At 36.7% G+C, this 25,212-nt stretch overlaps 4 protein-coding genes, 1 non-coding gene and 1 pseudogene across 5 annotated transcripts; 3 read left to right on the top strand and 3 right to left on the bottom strand.

Moving 5' to 3' along the window:
• On the top strand, window positions 7,242-8,726 carry LOC104724516 (40S ribosomal protein S10-2-like). Its single transcript, XM_010443009.1, has 5 exons — window positions 7,242-7,359; window positions 7,460-7,508; window positions 7,635-7,917; window positions 8,053-8,176; window positions 8,438-8,726. The coding sequence occupies exons 1-5, from the start codon at window positions 7,357-7,359 to the stop codon at window positions 8,528-8,530; spliced, it is 552 nt and encodes a 183-aa protein (XP_010441311.1). The 5' UTR covers window positions 7,242-7,356; the 3' UTR covers window positions 8,531-8,726.
• LOC109127368 lies at window positions 11,274-12,481 on the bottom strand (annotated as a pseudogene).
• TRNAV-UAC lies at window positions 12,852-12,924 on the top strand. The gene has a single exon. It is a non-coding gene; the product is annotated as a tRNA-Val (tRNA).
• On the bottom strand, window positions 13,840-16,596 carry LOC104724515 (dihydrofolate synthetase-like). Its single transcript, XM_010443008.2, has 9 exons — window positions 16,252-16,596; window positions 15,809-15,906; window positions 15,572-15,716; window positions 15,425-15,487; window positions 15,151-15,312; window positions 14,863-15,057; window positions 14,671-14,770; window positions 14,428-14,562; window positions 13,840-14,358 (listed from the first exon to the last, which is right to left on the bottom strand). Exons 1-9 carry the CDS (start codon window positions 16,534-16,536, stop codon window positions 13,955-13,957), a joined length of 1,587 nt encoding a protein of 528 aa, XP_010441310.1. The 5' UTR covers window positions 16,537-16,596; the 3' UTR covers window positions 13,840-13,954.
• On the bottom strand, window positions 17,385-19,123 carry LOC104724514. Its single transcript, XM_010443006.2, has 6 exons — window positions 18,632-19,123; window positions 18,409-18,523; window positions 18,190-18,271; window positions 18,014-18,065; window positions 17,839-17,893; window positions 17,385-17,742 (listed from the first exon to the last, which is right to left on the bottom strand). Exons 1-6 carry the CDS (start codon window positions 19,013-19,015, stop codon window positions 17,564-17,566), a joined length of 867 nt encoding a protein of 288 aa, XP_010441308.1. The 5' UTR covers window positions 19,016-19,123; the 3' UTR covers window positions 17,385-17,563.
• On the top strand, window positions 20,933-23,630 carry LOC104724513. Its single transcript, XM_010443005.2, has 4 exons — window positions 20,933-21,961; window positions 22,713-23,011; window positions 23,100-23,343; window positions 23,466-23,630. Exons 1-4 carry the CDS (start codon window positions 21,026-21,028, stop codon window positions 23,565-23,567), a joined length of 1,581 nt encoding a protein of 526 aa, XP_010441307.1. The 5' UTR covers window positions 20,933-21,025; the 3' UTR covers window positions 23,568-23,630.

Genomic DNA, 25,212 nt, shown 5'->3' with positions numbered 1-25,212 from the left:
CCAACTAACGTCAAATCAATTTATATCTTGTAATGATTATGTTGACGACTTCTCTGGCAGACTTCTCCATGGGAAACTGAACCGTCAGTAAATCCATCAAATCAAATTAATTTTTGTACTATTATGCTGAAGACTTATCAAGTAGACTTCGTTCTGGGAAACTAAAACGTACTTTAAACTGCAAACCCATCAAATCTAATTAATTTTTGTATTATTATGCTGAAGACTTATGAAGTAGACTTCTTTCTAGGGAAACTAAAACGTACTTTAAACTGCAAATCCATCAAATCAAATTAATTTTTGTACTATTATGTTGAAGACTAATCAAGTAGACTTCTTTCTAGGGAAACTAAAATGTACTTTAAACTGCAAATCCATCAAATCAAATTAATACATCGTTAACGACGATGAACGAGTTTCTATGGTATAGGGACAAAAGTTGCGTGTGAATATAGAATTCGACACTTATAAGTATGAAGTGATATGATATAGAAACTTTCTAAGAATTAGACAACCGTGAATGATAGATGATTATACACTTATATGATGAAGTGAAGTGAAATAGAGAAAGTTTCAATTACCCAACCGTGAACAGTCTCCAATTAAGCGTGGATGGTTTATATTGACCGATACAAGTACTGAAATCACCAATTCTCCGTCGTGAAGATGAACTACGTACTAGTTTTTTTAAAGACATGATTTGCTGATAACTTTTTTGGTTGCAGTTTTAAAATAATCAAAAGGCCCAGTGCTGGTTTATATATACGAGACGAAACGGTTCCAATGAATAGTTACATAATTAATAACGCAAACCGTCGCGTCGTAAATCATTAACGAGTAGACTTCGTCAATTGACTTCTTAATGTAAACGGGGGAAGTCTACTAAATAGGTCAACTAATGAAGTCAACGATATCGTCCAAATATTACAGAAACTGAAGCAAGTTCACAGATTACAGACATAGATACGCCATTCAAACAAACGGCCACGATAAAGAGAGTTTCACATATTTTAATTGAAAGATCTACGAAGCAAAAGAGATTAATACAACAATTAAGATTATACCGGCGATTAAGACATTCTCGACCACCCCGCGTACACGACGAACTGACAGACGTAATTCCTTCATCTGATCTTTCACCTTGTCTAGCTCCTGCTGAACCCATAGCATATCATCATTTTCCTGGATGGCTGTAATAGAATCCCTTTGGTCAGCAAGTCCACCTCTCATTGCTTGAAGTTCTTGCATAATAGCCTCATCCCGCCATTTCATAATATGGTCCTCTCCATCCTATACCGTACCATAGAAATAAATATACCATAAGAATATTATTTATACTCAAATAATAATTATACCAAACGAATAAACCATCATACAATCTAACAACCTCATGGTTATTGCATGCAAAGAAAATCCTTCCAGGATTGTCGGCTATGGTGGAACATTTCATAACGGTTACCCTTCCGCAGAAACATTTGTCAGGAATTCCAACTGTCAGGCCAAGAAAGTTTACTTCAGGTGGACCTTCACTCCATACTTGCAAAGAACTAGAAGATGACTGAGTGTAGCTGTGTAACCCCATATCTGTGTGCAAAATGAACAAAAAACTATGAGAACATATATATTTTCAAACAAAATTAGCTAAAGCGTTAGAAAAGCAAATAGTCGACGATAAATGAGGAGAATACTTATCTGAGATGTCCTTGAGTTTCGAAGACGATAAATGATGAGGATAGAATCTGAATTTTCGAGAGCAACAATATCGGAATTACTGATGAAAGAATACTTACACCTAACCAATTTTTATAATTAATTTGTATATTTTTATTTTTATATTTAGTCCTATTGGATGTTAATATTATTAAAAAAATATTATTTTACATTTGACATTGTTAATTTATAAATCATGAAATATGTTTTAAGATTGAACTCTAATATCTAAAGTCTAAACCTTAAATCCTATATTCTAAACTTTACGGTATAATATAGGGTTTAGGGTTCAATTTTGAAACACATTTCATTATTTTTCAATGACAAACAAGAAATATTTTTTTTAAAAAAGTTTTTACAAGTGTGGATTTTTAGATCTTATATTATATATTCTTGAATCTATAAAAAGTGATTATAGCTTTATTGTTAATGGAATTAGAAATGTTATATTCTTATAAATAATATATGAGAATATATTTTTTTGCATTTTATTAAGTTAATTGATAAATAGTAAAATATGTTTCAAGATTAGTCTCGATAATTTAATTTTTATAAATCGAATTGAAGAAACTGTTAAAGAATAAAGGACCAAGTTGATCAGATGTGAAGTTGTGTTTGTCAAAAATAAAATATACTAGGTATAAACTCGCCCGATTTGCAAAATAAATATATACAAATAAATTAGAGTTATATGTAAATTTATTTTCTAGGATTTTAAAATATATATCTATAACCCATGAAAATATTTTTAGATTAAATTATTATGTATCAAATACCTATATAACCCGCTCTTTTGTTAATCTACGCAAGATTTTTTATTTTTTTATTCTTTTGTATTTTGTGTAAGAATATGTTTCACCCGTGAAATATTATATCAATAGTATTAAATAATTCAATTCTCTATAATAATGATTATTTTGATAATTTTATTTTGGAAACTTTAAATATGTGAATAATAATCAATCTTTTTAATAGGTGAATAATTTCCGGTTTTGAAAACGTTTTGGATCTAATGATTTTATATTTTAATAATTAAATATGTTATATAATGATTAAACTAATTTTAAAATTGAAATGTTTGATTTTTTTTATTTAATTGTAAAGGAATATTCCTTAATCATTCAAAAGAAATTATGTGTAAATATCTATAAAAATTATTGCAATAAATTTATCGGTATCCTGAGCTCTCTAACAACGACACATCAACATGTTCTTCAGAATGCTTATCTATTAATATATAGGGATATGAGTGAAGTTGTTTGTTAAATTACCTCTTACAGAAGAAGAGGGTTCCGGTTTATGTTTGAGATAACTTGAACCAAATTACACGGTTTACATATAACCGATTTCACCCAAATTGAATTTGTTCTGGTTCTCCTGCTGGTTCTTTTGCTGGTACTTCTTCTTCATCATCCAATTCCAATTCGTTTTCGTTCTTTTCATTCTTATGGATTCTCTCATATGCTTCAGCTCTTGAGATTATCACTATAAAGTATAAATGAACACACTTTTATGAAGTCTTCTGTTGGATATGGGCTCTGCCCCCAACATTTGGTGAAGCCCAAATAGAAGATCCACCAGATTTTAGGCCCTGAAGTTATTGATTCGGACCATCTGTCCGTAGGGGCAAAACCGTTATTTGCGGAAGAGCACGAAAAAATCTAGGTCAATGGTCCACTATAAATACCAAAGGTCATTGTCAGAGAAGGGGATCGACTTTTTTGGGCAATCAAAGTGAGAAGAGCAATTATTTTCGTATTAACTGCGCTTAGCACTTTATTGTCATTTTCTGTAAACACTTTCATGAGTTCTACGTTAATAAAAGGACCAGATCCGATTTATCCCCAACAGCATTCGTATTATTTATATTGTCTAGATCCTGCATCAACAATTTGGCACCCACCGTGGGGCCGAACAGAATCCTTTTCTTTTGACGAATAGAATTTGAAGATCAAGGCATTTCCAGAAAACCAACAAACATGTCTCATACAATCGTACACAACATCTCCACGCACTTTGTCCCGCGTACTGCGTCCTCCAAACTGCATACCACGCACTGTCCCGCATACTACGTCCACCAAACCGCGTACCGTGCACTGTCTCGCAAACTGCGTATCGCGTACGAATCATCACGCCCGCGCATCCACCGGCAGCACGCCCGCGCGTCCATCGTCAGCGCGTTCGCCATCAGTGCGCCCGCACGTCCACCACCAGCTCGCCCGCGCATCCACGACCAGCTCGCCTGCGCGTCAATTATCAGCTCGCCTGCGCGTCAATTATCAGCTCGCTCGCGCATCCACAATCAGCTCGCCCGCACGTCCACGACCAGCTCGCCCGCGCATCCACGACCAGATCGCCCGCACGTCAATTGTCAGCTCGCCTTAGGGTCAATTGTCAGCTCGCTCGTGCGTCCACAATCAGCTCGCCCGCGCGTCCACGACCAGCTCGCCCGCGCGTCAATTGTCAGCTATCTCGCGCGTACACAACCAGCTCACCCGCGCGTCAACAACCAGCTCGCCCGCGCGTCAATAACCAGCTCGTCGACGCTTCCACGATAAGTTTGCCCGCGCGTCCGTCACCACCACTCTCGCGCGTCCGTTATAACACGCCAGCACGAACCAAGATCGCGCACCTCCATAGTACACACCGCGCCAGCTCGTACACCTCCAGATCCTTGCAGAATCACCTGCACGCCATGCCTTCACAGCAAGACTTCTTGTGGCACCACCTGAACTAGTGCGCCCTCCTCTACGTCTTGAACATTGTTCCCCGACTATCGAGAGCCCTCTAGTATCACCTCGCAACGAGTACACCAAGTAGACCTCACCAACTCTCGAGCAATCACACGCGACCGCGAGCTCGTTGACATCGCCAATGTATCTCGTAACATCGACCTTGCCAACGTATCTTGTAACGGTGACCTTGCCAACATATCTCGCAACGGCGACCTCGTCAATGTATCTCGCAATTGTGACCTCGCCAATGTTTCTCTTAACGCCGACCTTGCCAACCCTCTCGCACGCCAGGCCTCCAACACGCTATGATCAGCACCGCGCCAGCCTGGTACCTCGCGCGAAAAACACTACGCTAGGACAATTCTCGAGCACACCACCAACATCCTCCGATTCGACCATCTCGCGCCATCGCACCTCGATTGCTCCACTGCACCATCATCTCCATCGCGTCTTGACCGCGCCACTCCTACAACGCTTCCGCACAAATCAGTACAGTACGCGAAACTAACATGGCCATGAGTCGGATGAACGAGTCCGCACTACTGAATCGAGACTTACAAACCACAGGCATCTCGCAAGCCTCAACGTCAACGTCCGAGCCAATATCTTATGCGCACCTATCTGACAGTGCCGCCAGCAAACCTCCGCACATTCACCAGCACGCATCAAGGAGCCATACTTACTTGGCGCAACGTGATCCTCTCAAAAAAAAAAAAAAAAAAAAACACGCTCGACAATATCGATCTCTAAGTACTCACGGGATAAGCCGGACGCAAGAGCCGCACCCAATGAGTTTTCGGGCAATACTGCCTTGCTAAACGATTAGCTTGCACATCGTCGCCCTGGCCAGGTGTACGATTTTAAACGCGTTCCGCATGAATGCAGTGGTGAAATAATCCACAAACTTTACTTTTGTAAAGATTGAAAGCTGATTCCATACTCGCAAGCGCTCCGCATGGGTGCAGTGGTGAAATAATCCACATCCTTACTTTCGTAGGATTTATAAGCCGAGCCCAGACTCGCATAAAGCTAGCAGAGAGCAGAGTGAATAAGCCGAAGACCCCGACTCGCACACTCTCGCAACTCTTGCAGCACCTACAAGGTAAGTCGGTCACGCTGACTGCACCTAACTAGTACGACAAGTCCGTCTTTTCTACTCACAGCGTTACGGGAATAACATATCCATGGTAAGCCAGGAGACGTCCTGCACTGCAAAATATGCCCCCGCAACGACAAAAGCATAAAAGTAAAAAGCAACTTCATCATAATGAAGAAAACATAAATCAGCAATAATCAACTTTTGCGCGAAAATCATCAATAAAGTATGAATGACCTAGTTCATAAAGCAACCAAGTTTGCAATACCAAAAAGAAAAATACAAAAGCAATCACCAATCAAGTTCGCAGTGACAAAAAAAAAAGAACAAAAGCAATAAACGATAAAGACACATCACTCTTGAGCAGTCTTGTCGGCGTCTCCAGTAGCAAAGATTCCAGATTGCATCACAAGTCTCTCTCGACTAGAGAGTCTTTTTGTCTTCAAGTGCAGAAAACTCGTGACATTGCAGGGTCTTCCGTCTTCGCTCAAGTACATAGATGCGACGGATTGTGGATCACTTGAGAGAGTCTGTTTCTATTTCGGTGATCCAATGAAGGACTTCATGTTCCACAATTGTTTCTCATTCCAATATCCAATCAGAGAGCTCATGTTCCAAAACTGTTTGAATCTTGATGAAGAATCAAGAAGAGTACTCATACAACAACGTGTTTACGAATATGTATGTTTACCAGGTAAAGAAATTCCCGCGGAGTTCACTCACAAAGCTAGAGGAAACTCCATAATCATCCCCATGGTTATGGATCCTGATGGAACTTTCTTTGCATCCTCAAGATTTAAGGCTTGTCTTCTGCTTTCGCCAATCAAGTACCCATATCTTGATATAACTTGTCGTCTAATAACAGCATGAGGTGTTACCATTATGGAACGTAACTGGGATTCAATGAATGTTTCTCATTTCATAACAGAGCATCTGTTTATATGTGGAGCTAACTTGGTTCGAGAATCACCTAACGTGGATGTGATTGCGAACGAGATTCTGTTTGAGTTCAGCTGCATGGACAACACCAAGATTGTTGAGTGCGGTGTACAAATCTTGAGTGAGGAAACAGAGAGTAACAGTGGTAGCGAAGTGGATTACTTTGAAACTGAAGCCATCACCGACGACCATACAGATGGAAATGAATACTATGAACCTGAAGCTGCTCAATGTAAATATACATGTTTTTGGAGTTGGCTTAAAAAGCTTTGGTCTAGAGAAGAAAATGATGAAAACAAAGAAGAAAACATGAACCACCATTATGATTCAAAGATGATGAAGAAGGTGTTTGCGTTAAGTATATCTTTGCTTTTGCTATATCTTGTTTTCCCATAGTTTTTTCCTGCAAGAACTCATAGTGTTGTCAAAGTAAATACTTGTTGTATCCTCTTCGATCGATTACTTTGAACCAAGAGGTATGAAATCATATGTGTATATTGAGTTATATGACCTCTTCTTGATTTAAAGTATCTTTATGGTTACTTGATGAAATTTCTCACGAATTACTCATAGACTTTAAAATGTCATAATGCTCAACATGAAGAAGACCTTGATGTAAGCTAAACGGTACCGTAGTAAGAAGAAGTTTTGTTAGATTGGGTCGAAAACATATTGGGCTACGTTGGCCCATTAAGACTTTTTTTAATCTCAGCCCAATTTGGGATACATAATAAAACCCTTAAAACAAACATGATATAAAAGTGGCGGCTTCAGTCGAAACTAGGGTTTCGCGTGAGGAGAAGAAGTGAAAGCAAAACACATACAAACGCAGTCACCTTCTCTGTCGTCTCTTCCTCTGTCAATCTCATCGCAACCATGGTAGGCATCTCTAATCTCTGAATCTCTCGTTGCCTTAATCCAATACTGATTTCAAATGATGAGTACAAAATCAAACTGATCTTGTTTCTCGTATTTGCAGATCATATCAGAGAAGAATCGCCGTGAGATCTCCAAGTACCTCTTCAAAGGTACGAACTTGTTTTGAGCTTATGAATCTAGTGGTCTTTATGCATAGAAAGACAATAGCATTGATTGAATGATTGATTGATAGAATCAAGATAAGTGTACTTAGAAATGGGTTGTGTTTTGTGCAGAGGGTGTTTTGTTTGCTAAAAAGGATTTCAATTTGCCACAACATCCTTTGATCGAGAGTGTCCCGAATCTGCAAGTTATCAAGTTGATGCAGAGTTTCAAATCTAAGGAATATGTTCGTGAGACCTTTGCCTGGATGCATTACTACTGGTTCCTCACAAATGAAGGCATTGACTTCCTCAGGACTTACCTCAATCTCCCATCTGAGATTGTTCCTGCTACTTTGAAGAAGCAACAGAAGCCTCTTGGTCGACCTATGGGAGGCCCACATGGTGACCGTCCCCGGTAATCAACTTTAATCTTCTATTGTATCAATCTTCTTGTTGTTGTATCATGTCTTCTTCAATTGAGTGTGGTGAAGAGTCTAATGGTTACTTGTATAGTGTTTAATATGTGACGGTTTTGATTTGTTTTTTACAGTGGCCCACCTCGTGATGGAGAGAGGAGGTCTGGTGATAGAGAGGGATACCGTGGAGGTCCTAGATCAGGTGGAGAGTATGGTGACAAGAGTGGAGCTCCTGCTGATTACCAGCCAGCCTTCAGGGTACAAAAAACTTTCTTTTCTTGTCATTCTCTGTTAACTGTTGGTTCTTTGATACTTCTTCCTGAACCCTTTTAGCTGTTACACATTACATTAGTATCATGCTTGATTTTGAGGAAACTTGTTTGTAATTACATTTCATTACACATTACATTAGGAAACATGATTTGTAAGCTTTAGCTGTTGCACATTACATTAGAATCATTACAAAATGTTGTCGAGCATTTGTATTGGTGTGTAATTAAATGTGTTGGGGTTGTGCAGGCACCTTCTGGTGGAGCTAGACAAGGGTTTGGTCGTGGATCCGGTGGTTTTGGTGGTGGTGCTGGTCCAGCTGCTGGATCTGATCTTCCTTGAAAGGGAATTTATGATCCTTTCTTGTTTCTTTTTGGTCTTAATTAAAGGTTACATAGTACCTTTGATCTGAGAACGAATGTGTCTTTGGGAACTTTGTTTCTTTCTTAAAACCATTTTCACAATATGATTGTTTTTTACGTTAGAATTTTATGAAGAAATGTTGGATCGTGTCATGAATCTTTTACATTCCCTGCCATCCCTTTTTAATTCTCCTAAATTTTTTTTTCCGGAGCTTATATACAAAGCGACTTGTCTACATACATGAGTTATAACGGTTTATAGATATAATTAGTAATACATATCTCAGAGACCCAAGCAAGTGACAAGCTTCAACACAAGACAAGACCATAACTGAAACATCAACTACTGTCTTGTAATTCCTCGAGGAGCAGTTGTCTTAATAGTCTGTCTTTTTCTCTCCTGTAACATCAAAATGTTTGGACCGATCTTTTTTTTATTTTCACGAATCAAAGTAAAAGAGAAACCCAACAGCATCGTTATTAAAGCAAGTGTTAATGGTTCCTCAAGTCCATTTTGGAAGCTGGGAGAGGTTGAGAAAAGCAAGTGTTAAAAGTATTTTTTTTGTTTGTACTTTGCTTTATAAAATCACATCCTTTTGTTTACGATACAAATTGGTATTAGAGAGCAATAGAGAGCAAGAGAGCCGACTACCAATATGTGCATTTCAACGTCAGCATTCCTGCATAAGGTCCCATAAAGCCCCAACTAAATTATGTTTTGTTTACTGGGGGGTTTTCGGCAAAATTACAAAACAGCCCTCACTCAATAATACATATTTACTAGGAGACAAGTACTAGTTTGATGAGCTGCTCTTTATTTTTATTACTATGTCTAGATCAATGGCTTATGCAAGGAGAACGATATTGAAGGAGTCATAAAGATGATGTCTTTTATGAATCAAGCTAGATAGAGCCTAATGTAGTTACATATATACATTTTATTCATGAAGACATTGGTAAGTCCGGCGGGATCTTGTCGAGCTAAGACTCTCTATGCAAAGAGATGGAGACGAATTGGAAACAGCCACGCATATGAGATAAGCATTAGAGCATTTATTAAGGTAGACGAGGTTGTTTGTGCTTACGGTTTATTTGAAGAAGCATATAACATGAACTTGTTTGTTAAGAGTTCAACAACTGATCAGGAAGTCATTTGCAGGTTATGTCACAAAGGTTTGATGGATAAAGCTGCAGTTAGTGAACTATTATAGCACACCTAGTGTAAGCTGTGTGGAGTAACCCTAAACACTTGGGCTGTTTTGGTTACCTGCATGTTCAATCATTCATAACCCAAAACATTATTATACAAAAAGACAGAAGAAAGTAAAGTACAAAACCCAACAGCACGAACAACATTATATATTGTTCTTTATTACGTAAGATATTCTTCTAGGTGTGTCTCGCGAAGCGTTTCAAAACTTGACCCCTCTCAATGTTTCGCCTTCTCCTCCTACTTATAAATATTGATTCTAGACTAGCCTTTCATTTGCGGTAAAATATATATTTAAAATCATATTTTCAAAAATATAAATAATATTACTTTCTAATAATTTTATAAAGTTCTAATGGTAAAAGAAACGAAGATCATTTGAAACTAGCTCAATGTTTATTCTTTTGCTAAAAACAATAATTATATTTGCCCAAAAGAACATATGAACACCGATTGAAATGACATGAATATATATTTTAATTTAGATAACTATGTAGTTAAACATTATATATAAATATGTAGTTATAGTGTTTTTACAGAAATCTTTAAATTTAGAAAATCTAGTCTAATAAAAATGAAAACAAGGAATAATATTATACCAATAGCTGAGATATATAGGAATATAATGACTAATTAAAATTTATTAAATCCAGTGATATAATACCGTAACTAAGACCAATTATATAAGAGATTTAATGACCAATTATAGTCTTCCCCTCACGAAACAATTTTGTAATTTTATTTCTCCATCAATTACGGACACATATATTCCTTAAAAAAACTAAAAATATCCAAATTTATAGAATTCTCCTTAATAAATTACCTTTGGTACCTCCTATATAAAATACTTTATATCCCATTTTATTGTTTGCCCTTCTCTTACTATATTATTTACATTAAATTGTCATTAGTATAACTAAGGAATATTTCATTCAATAATTGAAGGAAATCTATACTATTAATTGGAAAATACACTTCAGGGTTAAAAAGAAAATCATATCAAATATACATGTTGTCAAACTGACCCAATTTACATATTAGGAAAAAAAAGATTAAAGAACAGATTTATTATATTTTAGAAAATCGTTCAAATTAGTTCCATAATAATCAGGTTATGAGAATTTTGTGTGTATATATATATTTATGTATGACAAAAATACGAGACGAGAATTTTGGGAACAAAAATTTATGCAAAACATATGTGGACATACTATTTACTCATGTGAATTACGAGGAATGGGGTTTTTTCGAGTCAAAACAATTTAAACGTTGCAATCAGACATATTAGATGGGTTTGATTACTTGAAAATTTTTTTTTTTTTAAATTACGAAAAATAATTACGTATGTAGGTGCGGGTCGAGAACCTAGTTAACTAGGTGTGTCTAGGTGTGTCTAGGTGTGTCTCGCGAAGCGTTTCAAAACTTGACCTCTCTCAATGTTTCGCCTTCACCTCCTACTTATAAATATTGATTCTAGACTAGCCTTTCATTTGCGGTAAGTCTCGACCTGTTTTCAGCAAATCGACGGTTGTCTAAACCACTTTGTTCTATCCTCCTTGCCTCGTGCAGGTTTCTTGATTTGGACCGAACTTGGGACATAATAGCACAAAGGTGTCCGACAGTAGTTTCTTTCTGGTACTGCTAGATCCAATTTTCTCAAGTATTTAGCCTTAGTAATAGTGGTAAGTATAAATGTCTTGGGATAGTCTCTATTATTTCTCAAGTATTTAGATCCAATTTTCTCAAGTATCCAATTTTCTCAAGTATTTAGCCTCGTCGATGAAGAACGTAACTGGAAAACATATCATCACGCATATCCACCATTCTCAAGAACTTAGTCCACGACACCATGTTGGCCTCAATCTTAGTCGAGATCCATATCACAAACTCATATTCATATGAATTGTGCTATCGCAATAAAGCTGCAAGCTTCTCTTCTTTAACACAAGATAATATCACATATGTATATCCACGACCCCTAGCGCCAAGTGGCAAAGGTAAAAGCGGTCCAAATCTTTCTCTTGTAAAATCAAAACAAATTATGTGACGGGGCAATCTTGAGGAGCTCCTTTTTTTAGCTGGCCAGTAAGTGTTTCCCTTAACACAAACCCCATAGTCCGAAAAAGGTATATACCAGTTTGGAGTGACATCAAGAGTTTTCCATAAGTCAAGAGTCAAAATCGTAGATTTCAAAAAGTTCCTCCTTTTCGGGTATTCTAGAATTTAAAAACCTCAACAATTTAACCCTACGACAAGATTCCTTATCCTCGTAACCAAGAGCAAATTTGGACTTTTCCCAAGAGTGAGAACTGTGTGGATATCTGAGTTTGATCCACCTTGTTTGCCCCTAATACGGATTCCAAACCACAACCCTAGTAGTGTCTTTCAAGATGCATAGCAATAAACCTCAAAGTGGAAGACTTCGTCAATACTAACTTGATTATGAAGAAAACTAAGCTGACCTTTAAACTCCACAGACGGATGGACGTCGTCGACAACAACGCTCATTAAATAAAGATTGTGAGGTGTAACCGAGATCATCATAGTCTTCGCTTCTCTTGTTGCTGCTTTGCCAATCCACATCTTCGTGAAGCTCTCACTTGTGGTTAAATTGTTCCAACTTTTGCAAGTTAATCTCACTGCTTTCCTAAATCTTTGAGGAACCCTAGAAATGATCTCCTCTATCATATCCTTTGGAAGATTGGAGATCATCGTCGCCATTAGTGGTTTTTTTTGTTCTTCTCACCCTTCAGAAACCCTATTTTCATTTTCCTCGGTTTTCTTGCGGTTAATAAAAAGTATATATCAACTGAAGATACAAAAACCCTAAACGAGGCTGCGCCAATCGTGGGCTTCAGAATCCACACAATATGACATGTCTTTCAAAATAAAGCTCAACAAAGTTTGTTAGACAATCATATTGCAAGGCGTTATTTGCGGATGAGGAGTAATGGAAAGGAGACCAGTTGTTTGATGAGCTGCTCTGGTTAGGTTAGGTTTGGCTCCTCATGTTTTTATAACTATAAAATAGTGTATTATCAATGGTGGAAGCAAAACGATATGTAAGGAGGAGCCGTAGAAATTATTATTAGGTGCTGTGGTGTAGTGGTTATCACGTTTGCCTTACACGCAAAAGGTCTCCAGTTCGATCCTGGGCAGCACCATTTTACACTTCTTATATATTTATTTTTAAAAGAAGCTAGTTTTTGTGCTCAGGGTTTACAGAAAGAAGCTCTTTAGCATTTCGAAACATTTCCAAAAACACAACCACTCTTATCAATGTTCTGCTCATGCATAATCCTTGCTTTCAAAAGAGTTTACAATGTAACACTGTGTTGACGTCTTTAAAGTATCGTATCAGTGTCACCTCCCTCTTGAGCATCAATTTGAAGTAGAATCAATTTCAAGAACATTGAATGATTTAGCTTTCAACTTAGAGGAAAGTCTCTTCGGTCCACTTTTATCTCTTAGTTATTTCATCTGTTTCCTCGTACAACTTAATCATTTTGAAAATACAAACTAGACATTACACCCAAATACAAAATTACTCCCATCCAAATATAATAATAATTCTAGATATTTTTAATTTGAAATTTCCTAAAATTTAATGAGAACTAGGCCAATACGACGTGGGCTAAAAACGTATTTTTAAGACTTTTACAAAAATATAGTTTATTCTTACATTACCAAAATAATTAGTTTTAATTTATATTAAAAATATAATTTTAAAAAAAAGTAAAAAAAAAAAGGTTTGGATTAAAAAAAGGATTGAACAAGAGAGAGGGATCAGATTGGTATAAAATTGGAGCGCCCAATTAGTCGTAACAGGCTTTGAGCGGTACGCTCATCACGCATTTAAAGCGAGATTAAACCCATTCTTCATTTCCCCTTTAACTTGCCTGAAGGATCATACTTGTTCACCTCACCACCCCTTCTCCTTTTATACTAGGCCCACGACCTTCTTACTCCTCCACACAACCGATGTGGGACAAAACATTTTAATCTCACCTTCACGGCTTCACCTATGTGCTTGTTTGAATAGTCTCTGTCTCGCTGGGAGGGTTCCAAAGACTAAGTAGTGTTCATAAAGTTCCAAATAGGTTTATTTGGTTTGTACTTTCGTTTATATTACACAAACTGAGTTTTTACAAAGATAATCAAAAGCATAACACATCAAAGAAGAAAGCAGCTAATTTAATGTTGAAGAGAAGCTAAGACTGAAGATACAATGTGAAGTGAACCCGTGACTATAACCATTCCTGAGTCACTTGTGTCATCGCTGAGAATCTTATACGCAAGCTTTAAGGAATCAAACACAGTTTTGTTTTCTGAAGCTTCCATAGACCCTAATCCCAATTCATCAGCAGCTTTTATCCATGATTCCTTCAAAACCGCACACGCTGTTGATCTAACCTTACCTCCACCAATGTCAGCTTCTGTAAGAACCACTGCTTCTGGCTTTAGACCTGAGAGAAGTTCTTTAGCAAACGACACATGATCTTTGTCGCTGGCCATTGCAACCACAAACACCAATCTCTTTTCTGCAAAATCCCTCTTTATCATCTCCTTTAGAGCTCGCGCTGATTCTTTGGTGTGAGCTGAAAAAACAGAACAAAGATTGATACAGTAAACCGATTCGAAACAGAGACACTAAAGCTATTACCAACCTCCATCAAGAAGCACTGTTGCTCCAGGTAACTGTAAAGTCTCTGCTTCTTTTGGTGTCAAAAACTGACTTCTCCCAAGTAAACGAGTATTCTCTAAACCAATCCTAATTGCCTCATCTGTCACTCTCCACCATCCTGATTATTCCATCCAGAAAGTTACAAAATTTGTCAACTTTTTAATACTTTCGTTGCTTTATATAGGGAGCTTTATATAGGGAGGTTCAAAGTGCTTCAGCTTCATACCTTGAGCGCGAAGACAAAGAGACGCACATGTGGCAGTAACAGCATTTTGGAGCTGGTGATGTCCAAGCATCCGTAGATTTACATCACTAAGCTCAACAATCTGCATTTATTATGTATAATTTATTGATACATTCAGAATCACAAGTGAACTTCTTGCTTTTAATAAAGGAATCAAAGGTTTCTGACACTTACTGGTTTATTATCTGTCTCGTGTTGTATTACGATGTCACAGGACTCACAAAGACCGATCCCATTTTTGTTGAAGATACCTTTCATTGAAGAACTAGATCCAATATCAGATGCCAAAATAACCGATGACGACATTGATGCTGCTTTAGAACGAAGAATGCCTTCGATATGAGGAAGAAATGGTCCCCCTAAAACCACCTACACGTTTTATAAGAACACATAAATTTCTATCTAACAATGTGCTTATAACCAATGGTTATACGGAAAGCAAATACATCAAAACCACCTAACTGGACGACCGTGTTTGATAATTCCAGATTTTGCCTCAGCTATACTTTCCAAGGAACCTCCGAGGGCAGCCATGTGCTCTTCACCTATCGTTGTTATGACTGAGGCAGCAAGATTTGAACTTTCAATGAAATTTGTAGCATCTCGAGCTCCTCCTAGCCCAGCCTAATGATACAAAAACAAATAAAACAGTGCCATAAGTAGTCTACAAGACAGCAAAAGCAAGTGTCATTAGATTGTCTAATGTAATGTAATAAAAATGAGCAAAATCACTAACCTCTATAACTGCAATGTCGACATTTTCTTTCTCAAATAATGAAAAGGCTATCCCAGTGAGAATCTGCAAAACAGATACATCTTAATTACACTTAAGCAATACCATGTGAAGTAAAAAAAAATCTAGAAGAAGCTTTGAATTGGTAACCTCAAAATGACTCAAAGAACCATTTTCCTCTTGAATAGACTGATCGAGAACCGGTTTGATTGAATAGAAATGATCATTAAGAGTGGAAGCAGAGACAGGATGTCCATTACAGGAAATACGTTCTTTGATACTCATAAGATGCGGGCTGCAATCAAGAACAAAAGCTCATGAATGTGAAATCACAAAAGATTCAAACTCAAGATCTAACATAACCTTCATCCAAATTCAATACTTTACCTAGAATAACAACCAACTGAATATCCTCCAGCCCGTAAGATATTGGAGAGAAAGGCAGAAGTTGACCCTTTACCCTTTGTTCCAGCCACATGAACTACCTATAATCACTGCCCTCATTGTTAATCTTACCTTGAAACATCAAACCAAAGTATGCATAACACACACAAAAAAAAAGACACAATCAAAATTTAAAAGATGAGACCTTTAAATCAACAACTTCCAACAATTACAAGTGTCTTCATCAATCCATAGGAGAATCTATAGTTACTACTCAAATCTAAAGATGAGACCTTTAAATAAACAACTTCCAACAGTTACAAGCGTTTTCAACCCACAGGAGAATCAGAGTACAAAAAAAATAGAAACATCCCAAATCTAAAGATGAGACCTTTATAACTTAGAGATCAATAAGAGAAATGGTTGAAAATTGCAAAAGCACGAACCTTGTAATTGGAATGAGGATTACGGAGGCGAATCATGAGCCGTCTCATTCGACCGAGATCGAAACCATCACCAGAATCAGTTCCAGCTCCTTTTGGTACACCTGCTTTCTCATAGTTCTTGAGAGATTCTAAAAACGCCAAAAAATCACTGAGCTCGGGATCTTCAGTAGAAGAGATGGTTGACATATTTCGAATTGAAGTCAAGTTTGCTGAGGATATTGTGCTGATCCTCGGAGAAAGCTTGCAGTTGGAAATGGCACTCAACTGACTCCACAGTGCTCTCATCTTTACAATCAAAATTGTCTCTCTCTCTCTCTCTCTCCAATTATTTGTTCTTACATCTGTACAATTAAAATAACTGAAAGACTCTTCACTTTTTCATTTTTTTGTCTCTCTTTCTTAATGGGCTTGTTTATAATTTGGGCTTAGGATCACAACAGGTATAAAATACTTAAATGTAATCACTTCCTGTCGTCCTGGGTGTTTGGATTTTCGGTTTAGATCAGATCGATTTTTCGGATTTCGGATCTCTCGGACTGGGATATATAGAATCCATTTAGAATCTGATTGTGTTTTGGATCGGATCGATTCATATTTGTTTGGATTTGGATCGGCTTTCAACTTTTTTTAAAATCCGAACTTAAGTCGAATCGATTCATATTTGTTTGGATTTGGATCGGTTTTCAACTTTTTTAAAAATCCGAACTTAAGTCGAATTCCTTATATCTACCATCCAGAAAGTGAAACCAAAAAGTTATAATAGCTCAGATGGCTAAAGTGTGTGGTCCTTAACAATAAGGTCTGAAGTTAGAGATCCTTTTATAGCTAATGGACTCCTAACAGAGACCCGAAAATAATATGAATGCCTAAACCCAAATATACATAAATTAATTGTGTATTCGGTTTAGCAGATAACCGATCGAAATTTAGTTCGAATTGGTTTAAATGAAATCCGAATACAATCAATATAAAAACCAATTGGTTTTATTTGAATCGATTCAGGTTTGTTCAATTTCGGATTATATGCCCAAGACTAGTTACATGATTATGAAGTAGTTACAAAAAGGTTGGGGTTTTTTTGGCTCTATAATCGGAATTTAACCTCAGTTTTGTAACTTTGTGGCCAGATTCCGTAAAGTAAAACTCATTTTAGCATATCTCTAGACTCTAATTAACATCCCTTGAAGATTTTTAGTTTTTGTTGTTTAAAAATACAAATAATCATATAATTGATGGTTGGTGAAATGTATCATCAAATGTAGGAAAAAGATGATTAATCAAGAATAAAAAGATGTGATGCTTGTTATTTGTTCTACTTGGAGAAGAGGTTTCGAATTTTGATGATGATTTTGACGACCAATAAGAAGAACTCGGCCATGTTGTTTAATAGCTTCAGGTAGCTTGCCATTACATGGTTTATGAGTGGCGCCAAGAAAAGTGCATAAATTCGTATTGCTGATTGGATTATAGCATAAGGTTTCTCCAAAAACACTGAAATGTTGAAAAATTAGAAAAAAGGTTTTAACAAAACATACCAATTTTAAGTTAAATATGATATTTTTTTAAAAGAAAATAATGAAAACTTACACTCAGCTCCTTTTGGGAATTCGTCGAACAAGAACGTGATGTTCTTTAACAGGCTCTGAACCAAAAAAAAAAATATAAGTAACAAACTAATAAAGGGTTTGAATATTATAAAGTATACAAAATAATAACTCTCATCCATATATTGTCATTGTAAAAACTGAGAAAACTATTTTACCAGTGTGATTCCTCCCGGTTTAATTGGTGATTCAATCAAAATCTTCGCGTTTCTGATTTTTTATTTTTTTTGTTAAATCAATTACAAGATTATTTGTTTATTAGTATAGATTTGAAATAAATAAAAATTGAGATATAGCTAAAAAAAAATCATTTTGATATATATTGAGATATAACCTAATAACCAATCTTCCTCCTTCGTCTGTAAATTCATAAAAGCTGCATCCTCTTGTAAAGGGTATTTTTCGTCCTTTCCATTCTTCATATCAATAAACAAAAAATGAAAAGAAGACGAATTAATGAAAGTATTAAAATATAACTAAGATAGTTAATTAATAACGTAATCATTAGGCAATATGCATTAAGTGATGTACTAATTAATATACATGTACGTACCAAGATGCCAATTAACAGCAGCACTATGTCCATCTCCTTCGCACACATTTTCAACACAAAACTTTACGTTTTGTCCCATACTCTTCACAAGTTCTTCAAAAAACTTCATAGCTTCCTGCAAACATATATTGTTCAGTCACAAAACCAAATCTTGAAATGTAAAATATACACATTGCATAGAATTAAAAATTCGTGGATAGTTGTCATATAGAAATATTCTTACATTTTTCCCTTGAAAAGGCTTAGAGAAGGAGAAATCATCGATAAAACAATCGTTGGAGATGCAACTTCTTAATCGATCTTGATTCTTTTCGTTTATAGAGGAATAAAATTTCATAACAGCATCATACCCAGAGATTTGATTCGACTTAGGATTGGATTGATCTAAACACGAAACCACGGTATTTCTCCTTGAAGCATACTTATTTATCATCTTTTTTGGATCATCCTTGATTGCATTGAACCGGCCGGAATGTTGTATAGAAGGTAGATCTGGTTTGAGCCGTTGAGTTATGAATTTGGTGATGAGATTTCTCGTAACTATTGGACTCATAACATTAACCATGGAGGCCATATATTGTTGTAATATGAATCGCTTAATTAGCATGCGACAAATAAACGATTTTGTAATTTTTGGTGGAGAAATTTAATTATGGTAAGAGAATGTGAAGATTGGTGTTTGCATACGATTCATATATGATTTGTTAAAGTAGGTTTCTTGTGAAGTTCTTTACTTCTTGTTATAACCTTTTAATGTTCTTAGTTACTTTATGTAGCAATAACTCTTAGCATATCCATTACTATAATAATAAGATCTATTAGCGTATCAAGAGATTTAAGCATCTACTCCAAAACTTCTCGGTTCGTTATTGCATCAGCTGGTTCAAATTGTAGACTTATAACTTACATAGACTTATGATCACAAATTATTATTGTAAGTGTCACATATAATGTAAATAAAGCACAACCAACTTAAACAGATCTTTCAAACCATAATTCAGCAGACAACATCTATCGTCTTTTCTTCTTATTCCTCACACCAAGCTTCCTAGCATGTATCTTTACTGTTTCTTTATTAACACCAATTTATCTCCACTCGAGTCCAAATACATATATCTGAGGAGATTTCTAAGGAAGGTGATTCATGGTAAAGAAAGATCACTAAATCAAAGCAAGTTCAAGATCAGTCTCAGCCCAAGATCACCGCTTCAAAAGGCCAAATTTTAGACCAGATATATAAAGTAATTAAACTCGACGATCTCTATCCGAAGAATGCAACATTGATAAACGGCCTACCATTTTCACCATTATAAAGTGTACTCTGTGCTCCTAACGTCGGGTGTCATTGTCGGCAAAAATATTCAAGTCACTTTGTTGGACATGTCATGCCCCAAAACATTATTGTAAGGGCACATTTCTCTAGTCTTGTTAATACAAAGGATAAGAACAGTATAACCATAACAAAACATCTTATATCTAAATCACTTGACACTAAAAGCGTCGGTACATGCATTGTAATCTAACAAATACTACTTAACTAATCCACCACATTCATCAAATTTAAGTTGAAACACCGGTATTGTCAAAAAGTAATTTAGGTCTTTTATTTAGGGGAAAAATGTAATAACAGAACCCATTGACCATAAAGAATGTGGTTTCGACAAAAGTAGCTAAAATTAAGGTAAAACAAGCAACAAATTACTCTCTGATGAACTCAGAGATGTCCTTATAAGAGTTTAGCATGGATGTGATAAATTTGCCTCGTAGCCTGCAGCAACAACACCACCACCCATGACCCCTGTCATTCATAAATTCCCCCAACATTTCTAGTTTATTTCTAAATCAACCCCTATAATAATTAAAATAATACTAGCTCCCCCCACCTTTCCCAAAGTTTTGCTACTACTACCGACACATATTTTCCACTATGATCCCTACACGTGTCCATGTAAAAAAGTACACTACAATCGTTATCACAGTAAAAACAGAAAAATATTAATTTTAGACTTAGGCAAATTTGATTGAGTGTGTATAGTTTTGTCGGAGGTTTGGGTGTAAATATACAGTAAATTACAAAAAAAGGAAAAAAAGTGTTCAAACTCGATGGTATTTTATAGCTTAACAGAACTAAAATCTAATAATAACGTATAACTTTTGTTTTTTTGCTAATATGATTGCAAGATCAATCTGATAGTAACAATTAGCTGTTGATCAGTATCTAACTTTTATATTCTACCAAAAAAAAAGTATCTAACTTTTATATATGAAAACAAAATATTTTTATCACGATTAGATTAGATTTTTATTTTTTAGTTGCTTTGAGATAATAATGAAAAGTATATTGATTTCTTTTTTCACGACTATACTAAAAGTATATTTTAAAATAGTAGCAATATATAAACTAAGTAAAAATGAGTCTCTTTCACGATAAGACCCTTTTTGTTTTCTCTTTTACAAAAATCAGAAACAGAGCCACTGCATGTTCTTCTTCTTCTCTTCTAATCTCACTTTCTTCATAAAATTTGTTTCCATCAAAATATTTATTATCAAATTATTTTCCCATTCCACAATTTTGATTTAGTTTTCGTTTTTTTTTTTTAATATTGTGGTTCTTGAGATGAAGTTGAATAACCATAAAGATCCATCAGAGAAGCTGATGTGGGAACGGACTTTATCCGGATCCGGTTCACCGGCCCGACCCGTTTCCAAGCTAATGGTGACGCTCCTCCTCCTTGTCTCCGCCACTTACGTCGTCTACACACTCAAGCTCATCTCCAACTCACGTGCCTGTCACGTGGAGCCATTCTCCGCCGTTGTTCGTCGACTCAACGACATCGTGAACTCATCTCAGCCGTTGATTCTCTTCCACTCAAATCAAACGGCCGTGATCGAACCTTACGCATCTTCTCCCCCTCCACCTTCGCCGCTTCCACCACCACCTCCTCCGCCGAAAACCGGACTCCAGCACGTGGTTTTCGGAATCGCGGCGTCGGCGAGGCTGTGGAAGCAGAGGAAAGAGTACATCAAGATCTGGTACAAACCGAACCAAATGCGCGGTTACGTCTGGTTAGAGAAACCGGTTAAGGAAGAAGAAGACGACGAAAACAGCCTCCCGCCGGTGAGAATCTCCGGCGATACTTCGAAATTTCCTTACAAGAACAAACAGGGACACAGATCGGCGATTAGAATCTCGAGAATCGTCACGGAGACGCTCAAGCTAGGGCTCAAAGACGTGAGATGGTTCGTTATGGGAGACGACGACACTGTTTTCGTCGCCGAGAATCTGATCAGAGTTTTGAGGAAGTACGACCACACTCAGATGTATTACATCGGAAGCTTATCGGAGAGTCATCTTCAGAACATTTACTTCTCTTACGGAATGGCTTACGGCGGCGGAGGATTCGCTATAAGTTATCCGTTAGCGGTGGCGCTGAGCAAAATGCAAGATCGGTGTATCAAAAGGTATCCGGCATTGTACGGTTCCGATGATCGGATGCAAGCTTGCATGGCCGAACTCGGTGTTCCGCTCACTAAAGAACTCGGTTTTCACCAGGTCAGTCGTCATTATCACTTTTTTTATTCAAATTAATAATAGTAGTAAATATTCTCATAAGATTCATATGAATCTAGTTTAATTAAAGTTGGTTAATTAACAGTAAAACATCTCCAGATTTTTATTTTTTTAAACCAAACACAATAATATTACTAATAATAAATATTTTGGTTGATTAATACGAATCTAGTTAAACTATATTCGTGTTTTGTTTCAGTTGGTTAAATTAGCAAAGTAGGTTTTAACTACAGCTAGATTTTGTTATGATCATTGGATTTTAATAGGGATAGTAAATGTTTTCTTTATAAATGTGTACGTAGTTAATGAGAGCATTAAATGGGTAATCGAGATTAATAAATTAAAACGTTTTTTGTTTGGACTTTTTTTCATTAACAAACAAAGTTTTTACACCATTTTGGTTAAAAAAAAATCGATGGGCTTTTAAAAACTCAATTATGATAAAATGCCACGTCACTGGACCACAATTTGGCCGTACGTTATATATTGTTGCCGGAGTAAGGTACACGTCGTCACGGTGTCAGGTCGTTTCTTTAAGAGAGCTGTCACGCCATTAACGGCGCGTGTGTCGCACGTGACAATTTCCTTGTTCGTTGGTGATATGTTTCATTGATTACAGAACCGATCGTCGGTTACCTACCCAAGAACCGGTCGGTTTAGATTAGTTTAACATCATATCGGGTCTTCCGTTCGGCATTAATTGATTATCTCTTCTTTTGTGTGTGTTTCACAGTACGACGTGTATGGCAATCTCTTTGGTTTACTAGCGGCTCACCCGGTGGCTCCATTGGTTACGGTTCACCACCTCGACGTGGTCGAACCGATCTTTCCAAACATGACACGTGTCTACGCCTTGAAGCATCTACAAGCCCCGGCGAAGCTAGACTCTGCTGGACTTATGCAACAGTCGATATGTTACGACAAACGTCGTAAATGGACTGTTTCCGTCTCTTGGGGATTCGCAGTTCAGATTTTCCGCGGAATATTTTCAGCTCGAGAGATCGAAATGCCGTCGAGAACCTTCTTAAATTGGTAATGTATATTATCAAAACATTAGAAAATTACATAAGTTGATAGATATGGTCATTTTGTTTTACAATGTATAATATATCTCTGATAGGTATCGACGGGCGGATTACACCGCATACGCTTTTAATACCCGACCAGTGAGTCGTCATCCGTGCCAGAAACCGTTTGTGTATTATATGACATCAACCGGAGTTCATCCGGTGACAAATATGACGGTGAGCCGTTATGAAATTCACCGTGTGGCTCATCCTGAGTGTCGGTGGAAGATGGCTAATCCGGGCGACATTAAGACGGTCATTGTTTACAAGAAACCGGACCCTCATCTTTGGGACAGAGTAAGTTGAACATTTGTGACATAAATGTTATATGGTCATGTTATTATTACTAATGAATGAATGCTTAAAATAATAATCTATTAACATATGGTTTCAAACTTTTTGTTTTGGGCTGGCTGCAGTCTCCTAGAAGAAATTGTTGCAGGGTGAAATCAAAGAAGAATAGTACTTTGGAGATTAGTGTTGCAGTTTGCAAAGAAGGTGAAGTGGTTGAAGTTGTGTAATAAGAATATTCATGTTTTAAATCCTTTAAATTTTGTTCTCATTCAATTATACAGATTAGTCAATTACCTATATTAAAAAGTGATGGAAAATTTACAAAAAAATTAGTTAAATAAACAATTACCGTAAAGTGTGATTTGTTCATTTTTAAATGTTCTTATATCATCCAGAAACACAAACAAACAAACCAAAAGAATCAGCTCAACAAAAATGTCAGAGAGTTGTTTTTTGAAGTTTGCTCACTACATTGGTGCCAATGCCATTGCTAAGAGCAATAGCAAGAAAACATGTTAAAAAAAAAGGTCAAATTTTAAATACAAACGTGAGAAGAAGGGGAAACAAAAGGACATCGTTGAAGAAGGACCATGGCGTCGATTTCATTGAGGTGGTGGCTCGGTGGACCTTTGAGGACATTGTGGCTGTGCATTTCAGTACGTCACCTGAAACAAAGATGATCGGTTCTGTAATCAATGTGGGAGAGGCAGTGTACATGCAATATGTGATGGGAATTGATGGAGTGATTGTAGATCTCGTTGAGGAGAGTCAGCCACACCCATGATGATAAAGACCTTAGAGTCTCCTCCATGACACCTCTTGCAGTTCTTACCAAGATCTTCCAAAACAGAGGGCTCATTCTCTGTGTCCTTAGCTTGTTTTTTTAGGTTCAGCGTCCACTTGCTTCTTGTAATCATTTAGACCTATATCTTGCACCCAGCTTGCAGCATAAAGGCCTTGAAGCTTCCTTCAACACATAATCACAGGAGAAAGCACTAAATTATTCTAAAGACTAGTGATAATTATACATATTGGAATCACAGACCTCTTTTTCTCAAACAAGAGAAATCTCACAGTTGGTATCCTTATTGTCCACAATGATATCATTTCTGTGTGTTTAATCTGTGGGTATGTACATGTATTCCCTCTAATCTCTTGTGGTTATTGTCGCTATTGAGATAGGCCTTATGGATAGCCAAAGTTTGCTCACTGCATTGGTGTCAATCCCATTGCTAGGAGACACACTCCTGGTACCTTGACCAATGAAAAGCCTAGGTTGTTGATTCTTATACACCCTCTAAACAACTACCAGGCAAAATACTCCAGTTGATGAAGTCTTTTTCTATAATGCAACTGATGATTGACTATAAATAATGTTGCAGCCAATCCAATTACTAGAAGTTGTTTTGGAAAATCTTATTACCATTGCCTTAATTTTGTCACTCAAACTCTCCCTTCGAGTGACATTAGAATCCCTGCAAACAAGAAGGGGAAACCATATACTGTGTGTGTTTTGAAACCATGAAAAATCCATACTAAAAACATAATGGTTGACCCAAACCCAAAAAAAAGACATTAATTGTGTTTAGCACTCGCAAACTTAATATTAGTTCAAACAAGATTTAAGACATATCAGTTAGTGCTTATGATGAGTTACTTGGTTGGTTGTTAACAACTTGTTGCATAAAAAAATGAATCAACATTTTACCTCGAGGTCTAGCAATATTGCACGTCAAAATAAAATAAACTTTCGTTTCTAATCCGCAAGTTCTAAATCCTGGATCACAAACATTAATTAGAAGAAGGCATGCGATGAGTCAGTCGGATCGACATTGTTGGAGTCCTTTCTTTTTTTTTTTTTTTTTTTTTTTT

Source organism: Camelina sativa, chromosome 11, assembly GCF_000633955.1.
Source record: "Camelina sativa cultivar DH55 chromosome 11, Cs, whole genome shotgun sequence".
Taxonomy (NCBI): domain Eukaryota; kingdom Viridiplantae; phylum Streptophyta; class Magnoliopsida; order Brassicales; family Brassicaceae; genus Camelina; species Camelina sativa.
Note: the sequence above shows the minus strand (reverse complement) of the source record. Positions and strands in the feature narration are given on the sequence as shown.